Source organism: Mauremys mutica, chromosome 11 (assembly GCF_020497125.1).
Source record: "Mauremys mutica isolate MM-2020 ecotype Southern chromosome 11, ASM2049712v1, whole genome shotgun sequence".
NCBI lineage: Eukaryota > Metazoa > Chordata > Testudines > Geoemydidae > Mauremys > Mauremys mutica.
Window position 1 is genome coordinate 48,218,614 of NC_059082.1, and position 23,718 is coordinate 48,242,331.

Sequence of the window (23,718 nt, forward strand, 5' to 3'; positions counted from 1 at the left end):
TAGGGACCGATGACTAGGAAGCAGTTCTGCAGAAAAGGACTTAGGGGTTACAGTGGACGAGAAGCTGGATACGAGTCAGTGTGCCCTTGTTGCCAAGAAGGCTACTGGCATTTTGGGCTGTATAAGTAGGGGCATTGCCAGCAGATCGAGGGATGTGATCATTCCCCTCTATTCGACATTGGTGAGGCCTCATCTGGAGTACTGTGTCCAGTTCTGGGCCCCACACTACAAGGAGGATGTGGAAAAATTGGAAAGAGTCCAGCAGAGAGCAACAAAAATGATTAGGGGGCTGGAGCACATGACTTATGAGGAGAGGCTGAGGGAACTGGGATTGTTTAGTCTGCAGAAGAGAAGAATGAGGGGGGATTTGACAGCTGCTTTCAACTACCTGAAAGGGAGTTCCAAAGAGGATGGATCTAGACTGTTCTCAGTGGTACCTGATGACAGAACAAGGAGTAATGGTCTCAAGTTGCAGTGGGGGCGGTTTAGATTGGATATTAGGAAAAACTTTTTCTCTCAGAGTTGTGAAGCACTGGAATGGGTTACCTAGGGAGGTAGTGGAATCTCCTTCCTTAGAGGTTTTTAAGGTCAAGCTTGACAAAGCCCTGTCTGGGATGATTTAGTTGGGAATTGGTCCTGCTTTGAGCAGGGGGTTGAACTAGATGACCTCCTGAGGTCCCTTCCAACCCTGATATTCTATGATTCTATGAATGCTGGCGTGGCCACGAAGGGGCCAGCAGAGGTCTGCCTTGTCTCTGCGGATCTTGAGGAGTATATTGTGGATGAGTGGTATTGGAGGGAAGGCATACAGTAGACTATTCTCCTAGGGTAGCATGAACACATCCGAGATAGAGCCCGGACTGTGCTTTTGGAAAGAGCGAAATGTTGGACACTTCTTGTTGCTCCTGGTGGCAAATAGGTCTACCTAGGGAAACTCCCACCTTTGGAAGATGGAATGTATGACTTCTGGCCGGATGGACCACAAGTGGTTGCGGAACGACCTGCTGAGATGGTCTGTAAGCTTGTTTCGTACTCCCGGGAGATAGGCTGGAGCTGGCTATACATAAATCCCATAGCTGGAGAGTCTCTCAACAGAGAGGGAAGGAGTGGGCTCCGCCCTGCTTGTTTATGCAAAACATGGCCATGGTGTTGTTGGTCAGCACCGCCATGCACTGACCTTGTAATCTGGTATGGAAGGTCTAGCACTCTAGTCTCACCACTCTGAGCTCCTTTATATTGATGTGGAGCGGGATCTTGGACTGCGACCACCTGCCCTGAGTCTATAGGTCTCCTAAGTGGGCCCACCAACCCAGATCTGACGTGTCTATTACTAAGGTCATGGACAGTTGAGGGGTGCGGAATGGGACTCCTTTGCAGACCATGCGAGGGTCAAACCACCAGCCTAGGGTATTTAAGACTCATGCCGGTACTGTTACTACCGAGTCTAAACTGACTTAACCTCGGTGATAAGATGAGGCGAGCCATGCTTGGAGCGATCTGAGCCTCAGCCTGGCATGCCTGACTACATAGGTACATGTCGCCATGTGTCCAAGGAGACTGAGGCATGTCCTCATGATTGTGGTGAGGTATCATCTGAGAGTCTGAATGATGTCTGACAGTGTTTGGAATCTGGACTCTGGTAGTATGGCTCTTGCCTGAACCGAGTCCAGCACCACCCCAATGAACTCTATTTGTTGGGTGGGTGACGTCGACTTGTCCACATTGAAGAGGAGACCTAGTCTCTGGAAGGTCTCTCTGACTAACCAGACCTGGGACTCCACCTGCTCCCTGGAGCACCACCACAGTAGCCAGTCGTTGAGGTAGGGATACATCTGCACCTGCCTCTTGCAGAGAAAGGCCATGACCACAGACATACACTTGGTGAAAACCCTAGGGGCCAATTATAACCTGAATGGGAGCACCGTGAACTGATAAATTGGGAATTGGTCCTGCTTTGAGCAGGGGGTTGGATTAGATGACCTCCTGAGGTCCCTTCCAACCCTGATATTCTATGCGGTTGACAACAACCTCAGGAAACGTCTGTGGGCCGGCCAAATGGCTCTATGAAAGTATGTGTCTTTCATGTCAAGGACAGCGTACCAGTCCCCCGGATCCAGGGAAGGGATAACTATGCTCAGGGAGACCGAGTGGAACTTCAACTTTACCATGAACTGGTTGAGTCCTTGCAGATTTAAGATGGGTCTGAGACCCCCCTTTGCCTTGGGGATTAGGAAATAATGAGAGTAGAATCCCTTGCCCCTTACTCCACTGCCCCTATGGTGAGGAGCAATTGCACCTCCTGGATAAGGAGTTGCTCTTGAGAGGGGACCCTGAAGAGGGACGGGAGGGAGGGGAGGACCAGAACTGGAGAGAATATCCCATTTCTACTGTGTGAAGAATCCAACAGTCCGATGTTATATGGGACTATGCACAGTATACGTGGGATAGATCAGAAATTAGGGGGAAGGATCCGGGATAGTGGCTGGTATGCCATCCTCAGGGGTCCCTTCAAAATCCTTGCTTGGATCCTGACAATGGCTTGGTCGGGCCCTGCCCCTGGCCTGAGGGAGGGTTAGAAGGTCTATGCCCTATTGTTCCTGCCCTTACAGCAGTAAGTATCTTGTCTCGGATGGGGCTGGTATTGCCTCTGCTACTGTTGGGGTAGAGGCTTGAAAGGGTTTCTCTAAGTAGCAGGAGTGTGCATCCCGAGAGATTTCATAGTTGCCCTCGAGGTCTTTTAGGCTGTGAAACCTCGAGTCTGTCTGGTCCAAAAACAGCCCTGCATCCTCAAAGGGAAGGTCCTGCAGGGTCTTCTGAACTTCCAGGGGAAGCCCGGAAGCTTGGAGCCATGCAGTTCTCCTCACGACCACCCCAGAGGAGATGGTACATGCCGCAGAGTCAGCCCAGTCGAGGGAGGCCTGCAGAGATGTTCTGGCCACTGCCTTCCCCTCCTCAACCAGAGCTGTGAACTTCACTAGAAGGACCTTCTGGGGTGAGAACGTCCACCATCGTGTCCTCTGACTCAATGATTTCCTCCACCTGTAGGTCCATGTTACGGGCAATGCGGCAGAGCAGGTCCTGGTGTGCCCTGTGGTCAATGGGCGGATGACCTGAAGCTGATGCTCCTGCCACCGCCTCATCAGGTGAGGGTGATGAGGAAGCAAGTGGGAGTACAGGGTACCCAAGGCCCTCTATGTGCCCAGACTGCCTTTGGGTTTCATTGGACTTGTCCAGTGGTTCAACACAGTCAGATGTGACCTGGGCTATGGGTGGGTCTCCGCTGTCTCCTCTATAGTATGAGGGGGCAGTCTGGATAGTGTCACCTCTGCAACCCAAGGAGCAGGTCTATCCATCGGTAACCAGGAAGGATGACATCCCGACGCCACAAACTTAGAAACCCTCGAAGGGATACCCTGGACCTGATGGTAAGCCCAGGGGGCCCAGAAGGGCCATTGTGTGGCAAGTGGCCACTGTGGCTGCCAGGCCAACTGAGTGTGTCTCTGGTGCTTATCCGACCTATGTCTACTGCACCACGAGTAATAGGAATCAGCCTCAGAGTCTGAGGATCCCAAGGGCGATGACCACGGTGATGGCAACCATCCCTGAGGCCTGGGCTACACTAGGTGGGGGGTTCGAACTAAGATACGCTACTTCAGCTACGCGAATAGCATAGCTGAAGTCAAAGTATCTTAGTTCGACTTACCTGGCCGTTCTCACAGCCATGAGTCAACTGCCGCAGCTCCCCCGTCGACTCCACTTACTCCTCCTGCCGAGGTGGAGTATGGGCGTTGATTAGCAGATCGATTTATCGCATGCAGATGAGTAGTATAGATGTACCCTGAGCCGGCGGTCGGTGCCGAGAAGACGAAGTCGGGGATCGGTGCTGCGACGATCATGTTCAGGATTGGCATTGGCTGTCCCATGATTGAGACCGGTGCCACGTGTCTGGTGCCAGAGAACGGCTGCTGTGCTCCGGTGCTGTCTCGGTGCCGGCCCAGCAAGGGTGTTCACGATTGGTGCCGACCCCTCAGTGCCGGAGAGACAGATTGCCTGGCGCCAGGAGTGCCACAATCTTGTACCAAGACTGGTGCCAGGCACTATTGCAGCAATGGAGACCGGGAACAGTGCCGGTCTGGCAATGAGGAGACCCTCTCATCATCGTGGGCTTGATGACATCTGTCTAGGCGGTGCCAGAAGCTACTCTCTAACAGCATGGGGCTGAGGCGCAGTAATTTTTATAAGCTCCTTGGCAGCCTCAAAAGTGTCCGGGATTGAGGGAAGCTCCAATGCCTCCACCAGGCACTGCCCCGCTGGAAACTCACTGAGTGCCAGGCTCAACGGTGCCACCTGGGGCGCCGGAGTCAACGGGACGAGATCTTGCTGCTTGGAAGTCGACGCCTTCTTCTGGGACAGCAAAGTCTCCCCTGCTGGTCTCACTCTGAGGAGAGTGCCCTCTGTCCACCTTCTTATGGCACTTGTGGGGCACCGGAGATGTTGACCGATGCTGGGGCGCTGTTCCTTGCTGTGGTGTAGGGGATCTTTAGTACCGAGGGTCTCTCGCACCATAGTCCTTCCTCAGTACCGATTCATAGACCGAGCTTGAGCTTGGGCCTTGGCGGTCAGGTGCCGCTGGACGGAGTGTAGCTTCCATTAACAACGGCTTCAAATGGAAGTTCCATTCCTTTCTAGTTCTGGGCTTGAAAGCCTTACAAATCTTGCAGCGCTCAGACTGATGCGCCTTCCCTAGACACCTCAGGCGCGAGTCGTGGGGATCGCTATTGGGCATAGGCTTTCTGCATACACAGCAAGATTTAAATCCTTGGCCTTGAGGCATGCCCTGAAGCCCAAGGTAGGGTGAGGGGAGAACGATCACCAAGTCTATACTAACTACAAATAACAATATATTAACTACATAACCAAAACAGGATAGGACTAGGTAATAGGCTAAGGGAACACTTGCAAGCAAGCAAAACGCAGTTCTTACCATCTGTAGCAGCGTTGGAAAGAACTGAGGGGGGGTCAGGTTGGCAGGGTCATATATTTAGCACCATGAGGGCACCACTCCAGGGGGCTCCCTAACCAACCCGACAGGAGATGCTGAGCGGAAAAGTTTCCAATGACCACGCACGCGGCGTGCACACACCTGATTGGAATCAACGTGAACAAGCACTTGAAGAAGAATAAAATAAAACCAAGCCTGTGTTTTCTGTATTATCTGCATAAAGATAGCTAATTGAATATTATGTTAAAAGAAAAATGGGAATCCCATGTGACTGGCCAAAAAATATTCTTATAGAAAAAAAAAACTCTCTTAAGAAAGCTACACAACACAGAACTGCACCAGAATACAATGGGCAGACATTTTGAAAGCCACCAAAGCACAACAGTACAAGACAAGCCCAGCCTTCAAGGTAGAACTCCATGATTCTACAGTACAAAAAACAAATTTCCACCACTTGAGGAAATTCATACTCACAGCCCCCAATCTTCTTCCTTAGTTCCCCATAACAGACTAAGCCATAAAGCTCCAAGGAGGATTTTTTCAGCCCTTGAGAAAACACTGCAAAACAAAAATAGGTATCAGGTGAGATATGAGACAGAGAGAGAGACCCTCACTGCAGATATGCCATGAGCCGCAACAGATCAAGTAACTTTCCAACAAAAACACCCTCAGTGAAAGGGACAAAAATCCACATATTTAATCAATACACAAAGATCTCACTGCAGATAGCCCTAAATCCTATTTCACAGTAATGCTAAATAAGAGGAGTGCATGTATTTCACAGCTATGACTTTATATCTGTGAAATGCAACAATTTTATATAGGCTCAAAAACCAAGAAGAGATTTCACAGAATTTTAACAAACAATGTTTCAGTAAAATGAACTCAAGTTAGTGGTGACAATTTGCTATTACCTCACAACTCCATCACCACTTAAGTTAGCTGTCTATAACTATAATCAAATTTAAGTTTCAAGACACATTGATGCCTTCTGGAAAACTCAAACATACATACATCTATGTGTTGAGTGACATACACACACTTGAGTTTTCTAGACGATATCAGTACATTTTGAAATTTTATATATGTATTTTTTTCTAATTCTTGGGTCAATTTCTGTAATATTTTCTTCCAACAACAGAATATATTGGTGTGGGCATTTTATTTGTATTATGGTAGCATATTACAGCTTATATCCATGGCTAGTGGTTAAAAAATCCTTTGGCATACAAATCAGACCAAGAAATACTTATACCTGATGCTGCGGTGACAATCGCAATTCTCTTTGATTTGCAGGCTACCAATAAGTCCAAAATTCAGCCATATGCATTTTCACCAGTACTCAAGTTTAGCCACATGCGCCTCAGATTCTTAAACCTCTACACTGACAGCTAAGCAGCTTTCACACCTTGCAGATTTAGGTATTTTACCTTCATTTATTCATTTCTGCTTATCCAGACCACAACTGACGATTTACTTTGGAAGGACTTCTTAACTTGTATGCAGATAGGTTTCTTCCAATGCTGGATTTGCAGGGTCATTTATTTTTAAATTGAAAACTAAGACTTGTTTGATCTCACAAACTGTGACCATCTTCTGAGTATAGCAAGAACACTAGAAGAATACCTGTGCTAACTGTACTTTACAAATGGAAATCTTCTTAAACATCCTAATCTTAGGGACAAGACCAATCAATTTTTAAAAGAGATTTTACTGTAGAGCCTTTACATGCTTCTGCTTTTCCTAGAAGCATGTTGTAACACATGCTCCAGAACGACTTTCATTTGCAACTAGTCATCAGCACTGAAAATCTTATCTGTCTCTCTCAGACAAGCACATTTTTTTTTAAACAAGAGTGGCTGTACCTGTAAAAATTAATGAGATGAACTGATTGTGGGAACTATGGCAAAAGTTAAAGAACTGTTTAAGGGCAAATGTACTTAACCACCGTCTAGATGTAACAATATATACTCCTGAGGGAATTCTGCGTTACTGCACATGCACAATTAATGAGCCTCGCATATTTTTAATTTTTTGTGCAGAAAAAAAAGCTTCTGTTGAACTGTTGCTGCAGTTCTGCCTTTTTCCCACCAGAGGGGGCTGTGGCAATAGACCAGCAGCAGCTCCCAGCCAACAAGGGGAAAGAAAGAGCCTGCCTTCTTTGCAGGACCTGTCAGGCCAGATCAGACCAGCGCTATGAGGAGACAGACAGGGTGGGGTGATGGGCAGTCAGACAGGGGCTCATAAGGGCTAGTGGGGGAGGACAGACTGGGGCAGGGGCTGAATGGGAGTGGAGGCACAGGACCACAGTGGGGAGGGAAGTGCAGGGCTAGTAGGGGAGGACAGACTGGGACTGGGGAGTGGCTAGGTCGGGGCACAGGGACACATGGGGACAGAGGGAGTGGGCGTGAGTGGAGGGGGGACATGTGGACAGGGGGGTTCAAGGACACCTGGGGGTGCAGGAACATCTAGGGACAGGAGCAGATGTGCCTGACTGAATGGGAGAGACTAGGGGTCAGCCAGGGTCTGCATGGGGGAAGCTCCCTAGCAATCTCCCCCTCCCCCCAAAAAAATCCATTCCATACTTTTCCCACCCGTATCCAAAAACCCGCCATGTTCACACCCAGGCTCCTTCCCAGCAATTTACTTCCCACTCACTCAGCTCCTCTGTTACCCCTGACTCCCGCAAGCCTTTGCACTGCTTCTGAGGGGTGCGGGAAATAAGGTTCTGTATTGTAGCTTAAATGAATTATTACTCTGAGTTCTGTATTAATATGCCTAGTAAAGAATCTATTTGTCAAAAAATATTTCCTGAATCTTTTTTGTTGTCTGTATTGTTAAAACATACTGGCTGACAGGTATTTTGAAATAAATGACCAAAAATAATTGAAACTGGTGTAATTATACTGTGTTATTTTGACAAATAAAATATGCTGAATTTTAAAATACTGTGGGCAGAATTTTTTTTTATTTTTTGGCGCAGAATTCCCCCAGGTGTACAATGTACAACTAGAATACAGGATCAGTAAAATAAGGGGACCTGTATTTGCTGCTCAACTTACCAACATAAGAGGCACTCCTGATTAGTTCTTTTGAATGTTAAAAGATATTACATGTTAGGAATTCACACACTTTGCTAGATAGATTTTTTTAAGTCCATCATCTAGACAAGATTACCAGCAAACAGTCCTGGACCATAGTTTCCACCTTTACCAAGTACAGTAACTCCCCACTTAACATCCTCTCGCTTAACGTTGTTTCGATGTTACATCCCTCTTCATTATAGAACATGCTTATTTAAAGTTGTGCAATGCTCAGCTATAACGTTGTTTGGCCGCCTGCTTTGTCCGTGGCTGGCAGCCCCCTTACACCCTCCTCCCAGCACGTCCTGCCCGCTGGCAGAGCCTGCAGATCAGCGCCTTCCCCCTGCCTCCTGCCCGCGGCAATCAGCTGGTTTGTGGCATTCAGGAGGCAGAGGAGGGAGGGAGGAAGCTACGCGCCAGATGACTGCCGCAGGCAGAAGGTGGGGGGGGAACAGGCACTGATCCGCGGGGTCCGCCAGTGGGCAGGAGGCGCTGGGGGAGGAGTGAGCGTAGGGGAACTGACAGGGGGGCTGGCAGCCTGTTTAATACCTGTATTAAATTGCTTGCTTAAAATAGTTTAAAATGTATGTAATGCCTTTTGTCTGGCAAAAAAAAAAAAGTTTCCCTGGAACCTAACCCCCCCCCCCCCATTTACATTAATTCTTATGGGGAAATTGGATTCGCTTAAAGTCGCATTTTTCAGGAACATAACTACAACATTAAATAAGGAGTTACTGTACATACAATTCAAGTAAATTCGGAACTCAGTTTGCACGAATTACTATTACAGGTATAAATCACTATTGCCAGTTACTTGGCTATCTGGTTTCCCCACCACTGTCCAACAAGGGGAAAAAGCATACTTTGCTTAGGATTCTTGGATTGTCCATTCAGTGAAATAAAGTAACTTAGATATTTATTGAATGGACAAGTGCAAGAAAAGTTCAACATTTCAGCCATATGCTAGCTGCAGACACTTTGCTTTTTTTTACTGTATTTTGCTTGACCCAAGAAGTTGGGATCACTGAAGTCATGATTAGCTACAATACTCTGGCTGTCTATCAACGAAGTCGAAACCCTTGGAGCGGTGACATCCAGGATATGTTGGAAGAGACATCTCTTTAATCTGGCTTTTTGCTGATTAGGTCAATAGTTAGATGAATATTTATTATAGGTGCGTTTGGTTAATAACAGAGGAATGGTCTTGTTTTGTAACTGTCTGTTGGAAAATACTTTGTTTTAAATTTGTAAAAGTAAGCCTACTTGTGGCCATGACAGGTACAGTACAAGGTATTCAGCGATATCTTAATAGTATCCAATATTTATTTTTCTTATCTTCACCATTCCTGTGCTCTGAGACCATATTAAAAGACAGGAATCCAACTCCCACCAGAACAAATACTTATCCCAGACTCTGAGCTGGTCATGGAATCCACTCCCACTGCATACTCACCATTATCAAAATCAATATATTTAGAGATCTTGTGCCAGGTGCGGTAGTAGAAGTGCCGGACCTGCTCTTTATTCTTCACCATGCTTGCTGGTTTGCCTTTCTTCTTGTACTTTAGAGCAATGTTGTTCTGAATAGCTTCAAAGTCCTTCCCGTGCTGAAACAGTACAAGATTCAAAACCAATTAAAGAACAAAAAGTGCAGAGGATAAAAAGGATGAGGAATCCCATCTAATGACAGACTATCATCTTCTGGACTTTATGATCTAGCTAGGGCTTTTCCATTTCTCCTATCCAGTTATAGACCCGGCCAGATTCTGTTTAGGAGTTTAAGACTGTGTGAGGGCTGTTCTCTGCCAAAGATGTTATCCATGTCTAACTTCTATAAAACTCTATAATAAAGAGCTGAGGTTATGCTGCCATATAAAAAAAAATAATGCAGCACAATTGTATACATTTTATTTCTGAAGGTTGGGATGGGGGCACCATCTGTATTTTCCCCCAGTGGAAACAACTGACACTACTTTTAAATTGTGCTTTTATTACAGACATTTTGTAAATGAAAATAAAATACTAATCATCACATGATTTCATTGATGGGGCTTCTGTGTTCATTATGGAATGCTCACATCTATTAAGAAGTTCTTGCTGAGGATTTAACATTTTGCTTATTCAAGCAGATGGAATAAAATAGAGAAATGGCCCTAGCAATGCACAGGAATGATGCAACCTTGTCCATTACATCTGGAGACAGGCACTTTATTTTAATAGACAACCTCAAACATGCACAAATTCTATGGACAAGGTAAGAAAATATGAAGTTTGGGGGGTTGCATGCATATAGTAAACTGATTTCTTCTTCTTCTTCTAGCTTCACAGTGCCTGATATTTTTAAGCAGATAGCTTTGGTTCTGCCTCAGCGCAAGAAGATGGACTTGACTTCTCAAGGTCCCTTCCAGCCCTACCTTCTTATGATTCTATGGTTCACATGCATTGTGCAGCCAGTTGTGCTCACTTGTATACAGGATATGTGCACTTAAACTAATTTGAAATGTAATCCTCTACAAACTCCCAAATCAAGTTTTCATTTAAACATAAAACCAAGCCAGCCAAGCACGGGCTCCATAAGAAGCACCAGGCCAGCTGCTTGCCTTTCTTCTTCCATATACACACACACACACACACCTCATAAAGTCCCTCGAAGAAGGTATTCTTATCCTCTGTGCTCCATGATTCCCACTGACGTCTGACTTTCTTTCCTTCCTCCTTCTCTCCACTTGAGGTCCCCAGGTTCCTTGCGGCAGTCTTAGAACTCCCAGCAGGAGCGCTGGGAGGAATTCCTGATGTGCTACCAGATGAGGTCCCTCCATTATCTGTCCCTTTAGACAACAAGTATATTTAGAAGCATTGAGAGAGGTCACATATAAAGGGGAAAAATCCTAGAGAATTAAAAGAAAATGTCTGGTTTCTTGACTATACCATGTTTTCCAGAATTTTCACCTCAAACACAGTAGGCAGATGGTGAGTTGCTGAAAGCAATGAAAAGCAGCAGTATGCCTCAATGGGAGGGTTAGCAGGCAAACACAAGGAAAGTTGGAGTGGGTCAATTATACATCTCCAGAGCTATGGAAGATAGGCGAAAGTATCTCTCTTCAGAAGTGCCAGAACGATGATGCAAGCTGCAGTCCCTACATTGGTCTATAATAGAAGTACATATGCCCTGGCACAGCTGAAAAGAACCTAAATACAATTTTGAATACTGATGTGCACATGAGTAATCCACTGAACTGAGGACTGCAAGATCTGGCTTTAAAACTCAAACTGCAATATCTCAATTGATTAAAAAAGAAACACTAATAAATTATCACATCATTCAGTGGAGCAGTGTTCTCAGTAATCCCATCTTCTGTACATAAAGCAGCATCTTTGGAGTGTGACGACTCTGAAGTTGTGAGCTGTATCTCAAAGATGAACAAGGCCCATCCGCAACACCCAGTCCCATGTTGGTCTGACTGCTCTCCATAAACACAACTGCCTGTCTGGAAGCAGCACCCTTATCAATTTGTCAGCACTCCAAAAGGCAAGATTCAAAGAGTAGCATCATAGGAACAGTGAAAACAGGATGATAAAGCCGGATGGAAAAAGAGGTAACTTAAAGAAAAATAAAAAGGAAATGATAGGGAAGATGAAAAGGGCTATACTAAGTGCCACGGCAGCACTGTGACGTGGGCAGCGCAGACATGCTTTATCGCAGTGGCCTGTGCGGGGCCGGCGGCCGGAACCCCAGACCAGCAGTGGGCTGAACAGCTCAGCCTGCTGCCGTTCAGAGGTTCCATCCACTGGCTCCTGCCAGCCGGGATCCCGGCTGCTGGACCCACTCAGCCTGCTGCCGGTCTGGGGTCCCGGCCCTGCCCACATACAGTGGGTACCCACCTTCTCCCTGGTTCTGGCCCATTCTCTTCCTCTCTCTCTGCATGGAGCTGAAGGTGGGAGTGCACTGAGCACAGGGCTGGGGGTAAAGGAGCAGGCTGGGGCTTGGGGTGTAGGGTCTGGCCAGGAGCTAGAATGAAGGAGGGGGCTCAGTGTTGGGGCAGGAGGTTTGGGTGTGAAGCGCTTACCTGGGCAGCTCCCATTTGGTGCAAGGGGTGCAGGTGGGAATGTGCGTGTGTGTGCATGCGCGCACAGGAGCTCCCATTTGGTGCTCAGGGTGGGGGTGGGGATGTGGGGGGTGCAAGAGTCAGGATGTGGGGGGTGCATGGGGGGGCTGGTTATGTGTGGGGGCACAAGAGTCAGGGCAGAGGGCTGGGGGCATGTGAGGGAGATGCAGGTGTCAGGGCCTGGGGGGCTCGGTATGTGTGGGGGTGCCAGAGTCAGGGCTGGGGTCGGGGGGGGGGGGAGAGTGAAGGAGTCAAGCAGAGGGCTGGGTGTGTGTGAGGGAGGTACAGGGCTCAGGGTAGGGGCCAGGGGGAGCTGCAGGGCTCAGGGCAGAGGGCTGGGTGTGTGGGCTGGGGTCGTGGGGTGCTCACGGCAGGGGGCTGGAGGGAATATGCCCCTATTTCACCACCACCCTTCCCCAAGGCCCTGCCCCCGCTTCTTCTCTGCCTCCGCTGGGAGAAGCAAGCACGCTGACTCCACTCCTCCCCAACCCCCTCCCTCACAAGGGCTATCAGCTGATCAGCCGGCAGGGAGGGATGGAGGAGAAGGAGAAGGGGCAGGAACCCAGCACTCTTTAGGAAGATGCAGGGGAGCCGGCAGGACCAAGCTTCTGCCGCCTGCATCAAGGGGCGGAGTGGGGGGGGGCGGAGGGTGGAGAAGAGTGGGCCAGGCCGGGCAGGATTTTTAATGGCACGCTGCTGCCTGTCAGAGTCCCAGCAGGCAGCAGCGTGCCATTAAAAATCAGCTCGCGTGCCGTCTTTGGCACACGTACCATAGGTTGCCGACGGCTAGAATACAGCATAATACTAATTTACAAATCTGACAGTTCTCACCCCCAAAAAAAATTTGCCCCACCCCACTTCTCTATAAAGATTTTAGAATGTTTACTTACTACATTACATTTAAAAAATACACTACCATCTTCAATAACATGCTATGAAGCACTAACATTTTAAAATTAGACTACAACTGTCAAAATAGAGATACATTTTGTCGCACAACAGCCTCTATTTTAATATCAAACCTGAGTTTAATATATCATAAAACATTACACTTATTACCATTACTCTAGCTAGCTATCACATTTGGTTGATATTTTGGATACTCATACTTTCCTCATACATAGTATTTACTTTTGTGTCATTTTGTATGCCCTACTTTCTTGTTATTTTAAGGCGAATATGTTGCCTCAATTTATTTTTATTATTATTGTTTGTGAAATTTTGTGAACTGATGAGTAAGCAAATCTACAGTAAAATTTCCAAGTTCTTTGTGTGAATTAGCAAGGTTCTATTATATATGCTTAGGTTTAAAAAGGACGATTGAAGTTAAATATTTGAAAGCAGCTTTTCCATTTACCTACCAACTCTGGAGTTCAAGATTCTGTGTTCCCCATATAAGAGCTGGGGACATCAGATCCCAATAGCATTGCAACAGAGTGCAGGGAACTGAACTGTTCTAGGTTTATTACGTTGTGCAAGGGAAAGAGAAACCTGAATACAAAAGTAATCACACTTTCCTCTAAGTTTTGCTTCAAAAGACTAATGGTTACTGATTTGTGGTGCTAAAAATAGTTTTGCTTTATATTTTAAATAAGGTAATTTTGATTCAAATGTAACACAGAATATTCCAAACTAAATTGTTTAAAAACATTTTTTAAGAAAACTTGCAATTACGTATTTTTCTTTTGAGTGTAACGATACAATATTTCATATGAAGTGCATAGTTAACACAGCAACAATTTTAAGACTGTTTCTTACGGTCTCCTAGTTTAGACTTGATCTTTCAGCAGAAAATTACTACAGGTCTGTCGCAGCTTACGCTGGGGTTATGTTCTGCGGTCAGCGCGTAAAGCAAACCGCGTATAGTCAAAATGACCCTTGAAAATCCCTTAAATCACCCATAAAGTACTATGTATTGTATATGGCAATGTACAGTATATTATAAAGACTACATATGCAAAATATAATTTTACAGTATTTTTAATAACATAACAGAGACAGAAGAATGAAAGAATAAAAAATGAAAACAGTACAGTACAGTGCAGTATGGTAAACCTGAACAGTCACCAGTCTTGTACTGTACACACTCCAATGACTAGTCTTCCTCTTCCCCTGACAACACTATTATTGAGTCGTCAGGGCTTGATGTCGATCCAGGAGACGATGGGCCAGGCTTGGATGATGGAGAGCGAGTTGTAGACGAAGTGATTGGTTCTGGTTCAGCTCGAGAAGTTGATTGTGTAGGCTCTGCTGCCGCTGGTTGTTTTTTCTTTAAAAACCACGGTGATTGGCAACTGTCGCTGTTATTTCTTGAGCTCCTCAAACATTTCTTGGTATGGTCTCAAATCATTCGTAATACTACGTGTGATTTTGAGGCTTCGTTCCATAGAGGGATCATATTCAGAAATTAAATCATTCAAGTGTTTCGCTGCTTGGAACACTTCAGAAAATTTATGAAGATTCCAAGTTGCTGGCTCTTCTGGTTCGTCATCAAAATTGTCTATAGAAGACGAAGATATCAGTTCCTCTAACTCTTCATTAGTCAATGTTTCTCTATGGCCCTCAATTAATTCCTCAATTTCTTCCTCGAGGATGTCGACGAAGCTATCACCACCCACTTGCCTGGCCAACTGAACAATGAGTTGCACTTCTTTATCAATGGTCGGGAAACCCTTAAAATCACTCACACAGTCGTCCCATAGGTTTCGCCAACATGCATTGACTGTTTCAGGACTGATTGCATCCATTGCCTGTTTAATATAAGTGATGCAATCAGCAATGTTGAAGGACTTCCAACACTCCATCACATTAATATTGGGATCAGCATCCATAGTGGTAAGGATCCGTGAGAATGTAAGCCTCGTGTACGTGGCCTTGAAACAGCTAATGACGCCTTGGTCGAGAGGTTGGAGGTGGTATTGGGGGGGGAGAAAGAGGACTTCAACATCATTATGCGCAAACCGGAGTGCCGCAGGATGGCCAGGAGCATGGTCTACGATCAGCAACACTTTAAAGTCAAATCCTTTTTCTTCAAGGTACTGCTTGACCTCCAGAATGAAACACTTGTGGAACCAATCCAGAAATAATGCTGCCGTCACCCGAGCCTTTTTATTTGATTGCCAGAACACAGGCAGGAGATTTTTGTTCTTGCCTTTTAGTGCACAGGGATTTGCAGCCCTGTAGAGCAAGCCCGGCTTTATTAAATGCCCAGCCGCATTGCCACAAAGCAACACAGTCACACGGTCTTTAGATGCTTTGAAGCCAGGGGCTTGTCTTTCTGATTTTGAAATGTAAGTGCGGGTGGGCATTTTTTTTTTCCAGAAGAGCCTAGTCTCATCAGCATTAAAAACCTGTTCTGGAAAATAGCCCCTTTCCTCTATGATTTTCTTTAATTGTTCAGGGTAGGCTTTTGCTGCGTCCTCATTGGCAGATGCAGCTTCACCAGTAGTCTGCATGTTTTTGAGGTTGAAGCGGTTCCTAAAACTGTTAAGCCAACCTTGGCTGGCTTTGAATTCCTTCTTATGAGAAGGCTGTCCCTCTTCGGCGGGAGGTTTGAACAGCGCATAGATGCTAAGAGCCTTTTCTCGCAACATGTTGCCATCGATAGGCACACATTTACGGTTCATGTCTTCCAGCCATAAGTTTAATGCCTTTTCAGTCTTCACTAAAGTCTTATCACACACTTGGCTCGTCACCTTAGCAGTTACTGGAGCACTTGATGCCACGGCTTGACCAATTTCTGTCTCTTGAATCTTGATGGCACAGATGCTAGATTCGTTGTGGCCGTATTTCCGCACCATGTTTGCGATGGACATACCATCTCTCAATAAGTCCAACACAGCCAGTTTTTCCTCCAGCGTTGGAACACATCGCTGTTTCTTCGGTTGAGCACCAGATGAAGTAGGTGCCTTGCGTTTAGGGGCCCTGTCTTTTTAAACAGTACAGGCACAGCAGAATCTCATTCAGCACGGCGAGATGCGCACAGTATGAGAGGCACAGGGGGACTGAGTACTGTAATGGGAACAGCAGATTCGCTTCTCCCATCTCACACTCACTCCGGGGCAGATACACTATTTAAATTTTTTTATTTTATTTTTTTTTGGCCAACCCTCCAGGGTTACTATAGAGGAGACCCTTATCACAGGCCTAAAGACATGCTGTTGCTGTCAAGTCCCCCCCAAAAAATATTTTAGTGGGAACAGCAGATTCGCGTCTCACGCTGGTGGAATCGCCCAGTTTTTTTTCTCCTGACTGCGCAAAGCTGAAATCACGCATGTTAAATGCGCGTAAGATGCGACAGACCTGTACTACCTTGGGGAGGTGTGTGAACCAAAAGGAGGTTCAGTTTACCAGAAGTAGAGAAAAATCAATTTAATTTTTAAAATACTTTGCAAATAAACAACTTCTCTATCCCCTGACCCCAATCTCTCACATTTATAGAAAAGTTTGAAAGATACAGAAACTTTGAAATAAATAAAATCCCCAAAAGACTAGTATTTTGACATTAAGACGTGATAGCTTTTTAGAGTAAAACCATTCAACGCTGCTAATAGGTGGCTGAGAAGAAAAAGAAAAAAACTGGTTTAAAACCAAGAACTGCTTATCAAAAGAGATAGATCTGAAATGTTTTTTCTAATATGTTATTTGAAAAATGACATTTCAATCTATCATTACTATAAAGATTTCTCTCAAAGACATAGGTAGAGCCCTGCAAATCTGAGCTATTCGCTTTATATCCACAGATGTCCATGGACCATGTTTGCGGACCGGATGTGGATACAAATTTTGTATCCGCACAGGGCTCTAGACTTAGGGGGAGATCCTGTAGAAAATCTATCCCTGGAAATCAAGATCCTAGTCATCAAACCTCTAGCCAACAAGGGGAATTCAAATCTATCTTCTTTTTGGATACAGTCTCTCCTGCTAATGGCTGTCAGAGTGAACTCTTCCATTAGAGTAAAGAGGAGGTGAGACTCAAACCAGGGAAGTCCTCTTTTTACTTTCTGAATGAATGGTTTTTAGGTGTCCATCTATACTCGATTAATCTTCACAGCCCGAAAGTCAATGGCCAGGCACAGATTTAATCAAGGGTTTTCTACAGGCCATACAGTATGTTTGGTATCTAAAACTTTCATCCTAAAACATGAAAAGCAAACTTAATGATGTCTAACCATCTAAAAATTCCAATAAAAATTAAAACTTTTTCAGAAATTAAATCAGCTTTTTTAAAATACTTCTCACTTGCATGAAACAGAACATGAAAGTGATGATTCTATTGAGATTTTCTTCCCCATGCAGGTTTTAGAAACTTCATTCATTTAGCTTCTAAATATTATGCTATTTAGTTCAAAGATGCTTCACCCTTCCTTTCTCATCTCATGTTTGGAATAACTACGCTCTCGGAAAATACAGGTTCCAGACCTAGAAAGGTCAGCTCAGCCCTTTATCTTCTTAAAGTAGATACATTAAATTTCATGCAGTATATCATGCATGATTCTTTTGGGCAAGACCTTAAAACCCAATGTTCTATCTACTCTACAAAGGCATTAGAATCCTTTAAACTCTTCCTAGGAGCAGAAGTTTTCAACAGAGTCTTTTGCAAAATCCTCCTCCCTCACTATTGTGCACAATGCTGTTCACCAGCTGGTTGCCACGATCTACCCTAGTGTGGCTGCATTTCAGTGGGGCAGTGTGGATTATCCCTATCACATAACTATATAAGTATTTTGGATGAAAGGGACTGAAGAAAATGAAGGTATTCATGCACCGTTATCTTTTGCCTCCGGAAATCCAGGATTTAATTTCTCACTATACTACATATATATTTTACGTGCACACACGTTGTCATTAATGAATAATTTGAAACCCAAACAAAGAATTAAATCAAAAAGTTCCACTGAAGCTCGCCATCCGTTACAAAGTTGTTGGATACTGGAAGAGGAATATTTCAAGGATCTCAGTTAAGTGCCTATTCTAAAAAAAACATTTATAAAAGGGCCTCGCTGCAAATGAGACACAAAGGCTTTTCTTGATCTATCTATTGACATCAAGTTACATGAGTCCCAAGACTGGTCATCCCACATGATCATACCTCTGACAATTCCTTCCTACCCCTGCACATGGTAGAAAGCACTGAGTTTGGAAGCAAGAGTTCTTAGCATTTGGTTCTTGTGCTATCAATTGTAAAGGCAGAAGTTTCTGTACATGCTGATTTTTGCAATGACCTGTGAGGAACAAGTCCAAATATAACTACACGTATGAACCATACAACACTGGTGTTTTGGCTCCGTTTACTCATTTTGTTAGTGCAGTGGTCCCTACACAATTATAAGCCTGGTAGTACTGGTACATCAGACCTCTGTGACTGGTGTTTTTGGGTCTCACTGCCTAGCTTCACCATGTCCCTCTGTGCTGGGTCTCTTGGCCTGCCTCTCAATCAATTGTGCAAGTTTAAACCTCTGTAAATTCTAGACTGTTGGTAAAATCTAGTACTTAGCCTAGTAAACAAGTACACATATATGAAGAGGTCAGAAATCACATTAGGCTGAACAGGACTCAATTTTTAGTATTCCATCTGGCCTTCAGAAAACTGAGCTAGTTTCCTTCTTGTGTGGCTTGAGTTTTATCTTCATGATCGTCGTGTTCTGACTGTGAGAACCCAGATGTTCTACTTAGAAGTGCAAAGACAGGAAATTTGCTAAAAAATTGCACTAAACAAATTTAAGGATTGAAATGCAAAAACCTAACATGCACGTTAGAAACAATGGAATACTGCATACATCAGATACAGTAGATGAGTCAGAGACAACACTGGTGTCTCATAAAGGCTAGCCATGAGGAGTTCTTTCATCCAGGCTCCAGGCAGCAGCTTAATGTTTGGTCTCCCACACCCCTTTTAGAAGTCAGAAAATTCACAGCTTCACCTGATGGGTCCTGCATACAAAGGGTCACTCTCCAATAGAGAGTTAATCTCCCCTGTACCAGCCTAACTGAACATACATTAGATTAGGCTCCCCTTATCCACATCCTACAGGCCAATATTAAAATGAGTACAGTATGCAAAACGCCATTTTCAAGGGTCACTTGTCAGCTGCCTGCTGAACATCTACCAGGTATATCTGTTGGAAAAGAATGTGGCTTTTACAGTTATTTGCATAGAACAAGGGCAAAATTAAGAGTTAAATATGCTTTTGTCTCCATTTCTTAAAGCATATCTATTGAATACCATCTTTTAAAGGCATGTGGAAAGATTCTTTTTGAACAACCTTTTTAGATGTTTTGGCCTTTCATTATAGCAATCAGTAAGACTAGGACTGCATATAACTTCTTCAGAAGTACTTCTTAGCTGAAGGATTGCATTAGAAAGACTATGGTAGAATATTCCTTCTTGGCTCTAGGATTTTATGTGAGACTTTGAATTAGTTGAACAGTCCAGCACAGTTAAATAGCAAAATATTTATCCCTATGGCCAAGGTGCACGTGTGTAAAATGTAACGGATTAGGTTTCAGAAAGGTTACAAAAGCACCCTGCTATGTGCATAGCGATATCTTTCTTGTTGAAAAAGCAACCAAATACAAGACACGTGTTGAAACCTTTTCCTCACTGCTCTCCAAACAAATAAGTCCTATTGTTAAACCGCAGTCAGCATCCTTTCATTGGCCAGATACAACACAACATATTGCAGTGAAAAAATTAATCAGTCAACCCCACAAAAAGCATGTACTTCAGGAATTCAGCAAAGCATCTTGACATGTGGGGCAACCCTCCAAAGCTGAAGCCTGGATCTGATTTGTTTTCTGCCCAGAGAGGGAAAGGCAGCTCCAGCTAGGAATAGGATAAAAAGCAGGCATGGCTGATGCTTCCGTTTGAGTATCTGCCCTGTAATGGGAAAACTAGTTCATAGCCTGTTTGCCTTTTACAGCAAAGGGCATGGGGCCTCTCACAAGTATAAGTCTAGGACAGCACTAGCCTCTGGATATGTTCACACGTCAGTAGTAAAACAGCACCTGATGATTCAAACAAGGCAGTTAAATGGCCAATAAAGATGAAGCCTAATAGCAGGCTTCTTCCATCTCCCCTACACTACATACACAAATCAGACAGCTGAAGTGCAGCTAAACTTGTTTCATTCTAATTGCTGTCAGGGACCTATACGCAAAAAAACATCTTTAGAAGCATTCGCTTCACCAGTGGTTTTCAAACTGTGGGTAGTGACCCAGTACTGGGTTGTGGTGGCTCTGGTCAGCACCAGCGACCAAGCCATTAAAAAACCTGTCAGCAGTGCTGCCCAGCTGAAGCACTTAGTCCCTACCTCTTCTGACACTGCACTGTGCCCTGGAAGCGGCCAGCAGCAGGTCCAGCTCCCAGGCAGGGGGGCAATGGGGCTTCGCCTGCTGCCCCCATCCTGAGCACCAGCTCCGCATTCCCATTGGCTGGTTGCCAGCCAATAGGAGCTGGGGGCTGGGGGGCAGTGCCTGCAGACAAGAGCTGCGCGGAACCACTTGCACACCTCCACTTAGGAGGCAGACCTGCTGCCAGTCACTTCCGGGGCATAGCGCAGTCCACGGTGCCAGGACAGGCAGGAAGCCTGCCTTAGCACCCCTGCTGCACTGCTGATCGGGAACCATGTGAGGTAACCCCAGGCCCCAATCCCCTGCCCCAGCCCAGAGCCCCCTCCTGCACCCCAAACCCCTCAATCCCAGCCCAGAGCCCTGACCCCCTCCCGCACCCCAAACCCCTGCCCCAGCCCAGAGCCCTCTCCCACACCCTGAACCCCTCATTCATGACCCCACTCCAGGGCGCTCATGCCAACCCTCTGCCCCAGCCCTGAACTGCTCCCACACCCCAAACTCCTCATCCCCAGCCCTGTTGGGTCACAGGCATCAACAATTTTCTTCAAATGGGTCACCAGAAAAAAAAAAAAAGTTTGAAAACCACTGCTCTACACAATACATACTTTAACAAGTGCAGAGATAGACATGGCTAGTATGGGTATGGTACATCTGCACACATTGTACACCATTTTAAATAAACATGGCATGAGGCTCCCACCCATAGTAAATCAGTGTTCACTTGCTCTCACATTAAAAGAAAGGGCTAAAAAGAGGTGTGCATTTTAGACACCAGCACTAGGCATACAACTGAGTGCTCATTTGTATTTCCACCTTGCAAAATTACTTAGCAAGTTTAAGATACGATAGAGATACCGTTAAGTTTATGTGAGCACTTCAACTATAATCTTTCACTTACACCCCCCCCTTACAGGATTTTATAATATAGCTGGGGGGAAATGCAATCAGACAAAAAATAATTAGCATACAGTGCTTCAGCCTGCAAGAGGTTTTTTTTAAATGACAAAATTTAACACAGAATTTAGCTAAGTTGTACATACACAAAGTTGGAATTTATGGACATATTTTGTGTCAACCCACCTTGGGCATAGTTTATTTAAAAGAGTATCATTAGACAGCATTCCTTATTAATTTGTTATAATTAAGGAAATGATTTAGTCATGGATTCCCCACGCAGCTGTGGCAGAAGCTGGGGCTGTGCACCCCCCACCCCCGCAGCTTTGGCTGGGGCTGTGCGACCCCTTTCCCCTCCCCCCACACTGGGACCTGGGCTGTGCACCTCCCCACCCCTGCAGCTTTGGCCAGGGCTGTAGCCTAGGCTAAGCCTCCGACCCTCTATGGCTGCAGTGTTCCAGCTTTCATTCCTTCCAACTCTTTTTCTCCCCATTATATTTAGTAGAAGTCATAGACAGGTCACGACTCCCATGAAGTTTTGTTTATTGCCCACAACTTGTCTGTGACTTTTACTAAAAATAACCATGACAAAATCTGAACCTCATAGTATTTAACTCAAAAAAGTTATACCCTTAAGTGGAAAGGTACAGTTCCCATCAGTGTTCCCTTTAAGCCACATGGCTGTGGAGCCACACCCCTTACAGGCATGCACCAAGTGCAACTCAGCACCTTGTAGGCAAGGGAGCTGCATTTTGGTGCTACTGTTTGTGGGGAGGGGGGGATTGGGAGAGGTTCTCCAGAGCTCTCCTGTTCTCTAGTCATTTTCAGAATAAGGGAGAGGGTACAATAACAAACACAGAATACGTAATGAATTGGAGCAAGTCAATGGGGAGGAAGGAAATGGACTGAGTGAATGAAGGGATAGACTGAATTAGACAGAGAAAGGAGTGAGTCTATGCTGATTAAATAACAGTTTAAAACCTTTCTCCAGAGATTAAACCAATTTTCAAAGCTCAAGGGTAAAAAAAAAAATCAAGTATCTCAAAAAGGTTTCCTGTTTGCATGAGTATAATTTGCAGTTAACCAGTGCCCTAATACATGTCCTATAGCACACGCAACACATGGAGGCCCAAGAATCAGTTTGGGGTTCCTCTTTCTAGTGAATTTTACAGGGCCAGATACAGAAGAATATTTAGCAAGGGACGTGAAGGGTAACAAGAAGAGTTTCTACAGGTATGTTAGAAACAAGAAGGTATGTTAGAAACTGAATGGGGCAGGCAACCTAGTCACAGATGATGTGGGAAAAGCTGAAGTACTCAATGCTTTTTTTTGCCTCGGTCTTCACAGACAAGGTCAGCTCCCAGACTGCTGCACTGGGCACCACAGTATGGGGAGGAAGTAAGCAGTCCTCAGTGGTGAAAGAACAGGTTACGGTCTATTTAGAAAAGCTGGACATGCACAAGTCCATGGGTCCAGATCTACTGCATCCAAGGGTGCTAAGGGAGTTGGCGGATGTGATTGCAGAGACATTGGCCATTATCTTTGAAAATTTGTGGCGATCGGAGGTGGTCCCGGACAATTGGAAAAAAGCAAATATATTACCCATCTCTAAAAAAGGGAAGAAAGAGAACCTGGGGAATTACAGACTGGTGAGCCTCACTTCAGTCCCTGGAAAAATCAGTCTATTTTGAAGCACATGGAGGAGAGGAAGGTGATCAGGAACAGTCAACATGGATTCACCAAGGGTAAGTCATGCCTGACCAACCTGATTGCCTTCTATGATGAGATTAATGGCTCTGTGGATATGGGGAAAGCGGTGGATGTGATATATCTTGACTTTAGCAAAGCTTTTGATACGGTCTCCCACAGTATTCTTGCCAGCAAGTTAAAGAAGTATGGAGTGGATGAATGGACTATAAGGTGAATAGAAAGCTGGCTAGATTGTCGGGCTCAACAGGTAGTGATCAATGGCTTGATGTCTAGTTGGCAGCCAGTATCAAGCGGAGTGCCCCAGAGGTTGGTCCTGGGCTGGTTTTGTTCAACATCTTTAACAACGATCTGGATGATGGGATGAATTGCACCCTTAGCAAGTTCGCAGATGACACTAAGCTGGGGGGGAGAGGTAGATATGCTGGAGGGTAGGGATAGGGCCCAGAGTGACCTAGACAAATTGGAGGATTGGGCCAAAATAAATCTGATCAGGTTCAGCAAGGACAAGTGCAGAGTCCTGCACTTAGGAAAGAAGAATCCCATGCACTGCTACAGGCTGGGGACCGAATGG

General features: G+C 45.3%; 1 protein-coding gene across 8 annotated transcripts in view; it reads right to left on the bottom strand.

Annotated features, from left to right (window-relative positions):
* Nucleotides 1-23,718, bottom strand: part of CRAMP1 (cramped chromatin regulator homolog 1) — a 120,932-nt gene that overhangs the window by 90,024 nt on the left and 7,190 nt on the right. For all 8 annotated transcript variants that reach the window (XM_044979755.1, XM_044979754.1, XM_044979759.1 and 5 more), the window contains 3 exons: nt 10,720-10,913; nt 9,539-9,692; nt 5,477-5,560 (listed from right to left, as the gene is read on the bottom strand). In XM_044979755.1, the coding sequence (XP_044835690.1) occupies nt 5,477-5,560; nt 9,539-9,692; nt 10,720-10,913 (432 nt within the window). The remainder of the gene's footprint in view (nt 1-5,476; nt 5,561-9,538; nt 9,693-10,719; nt 10,914-23,718) is intronic.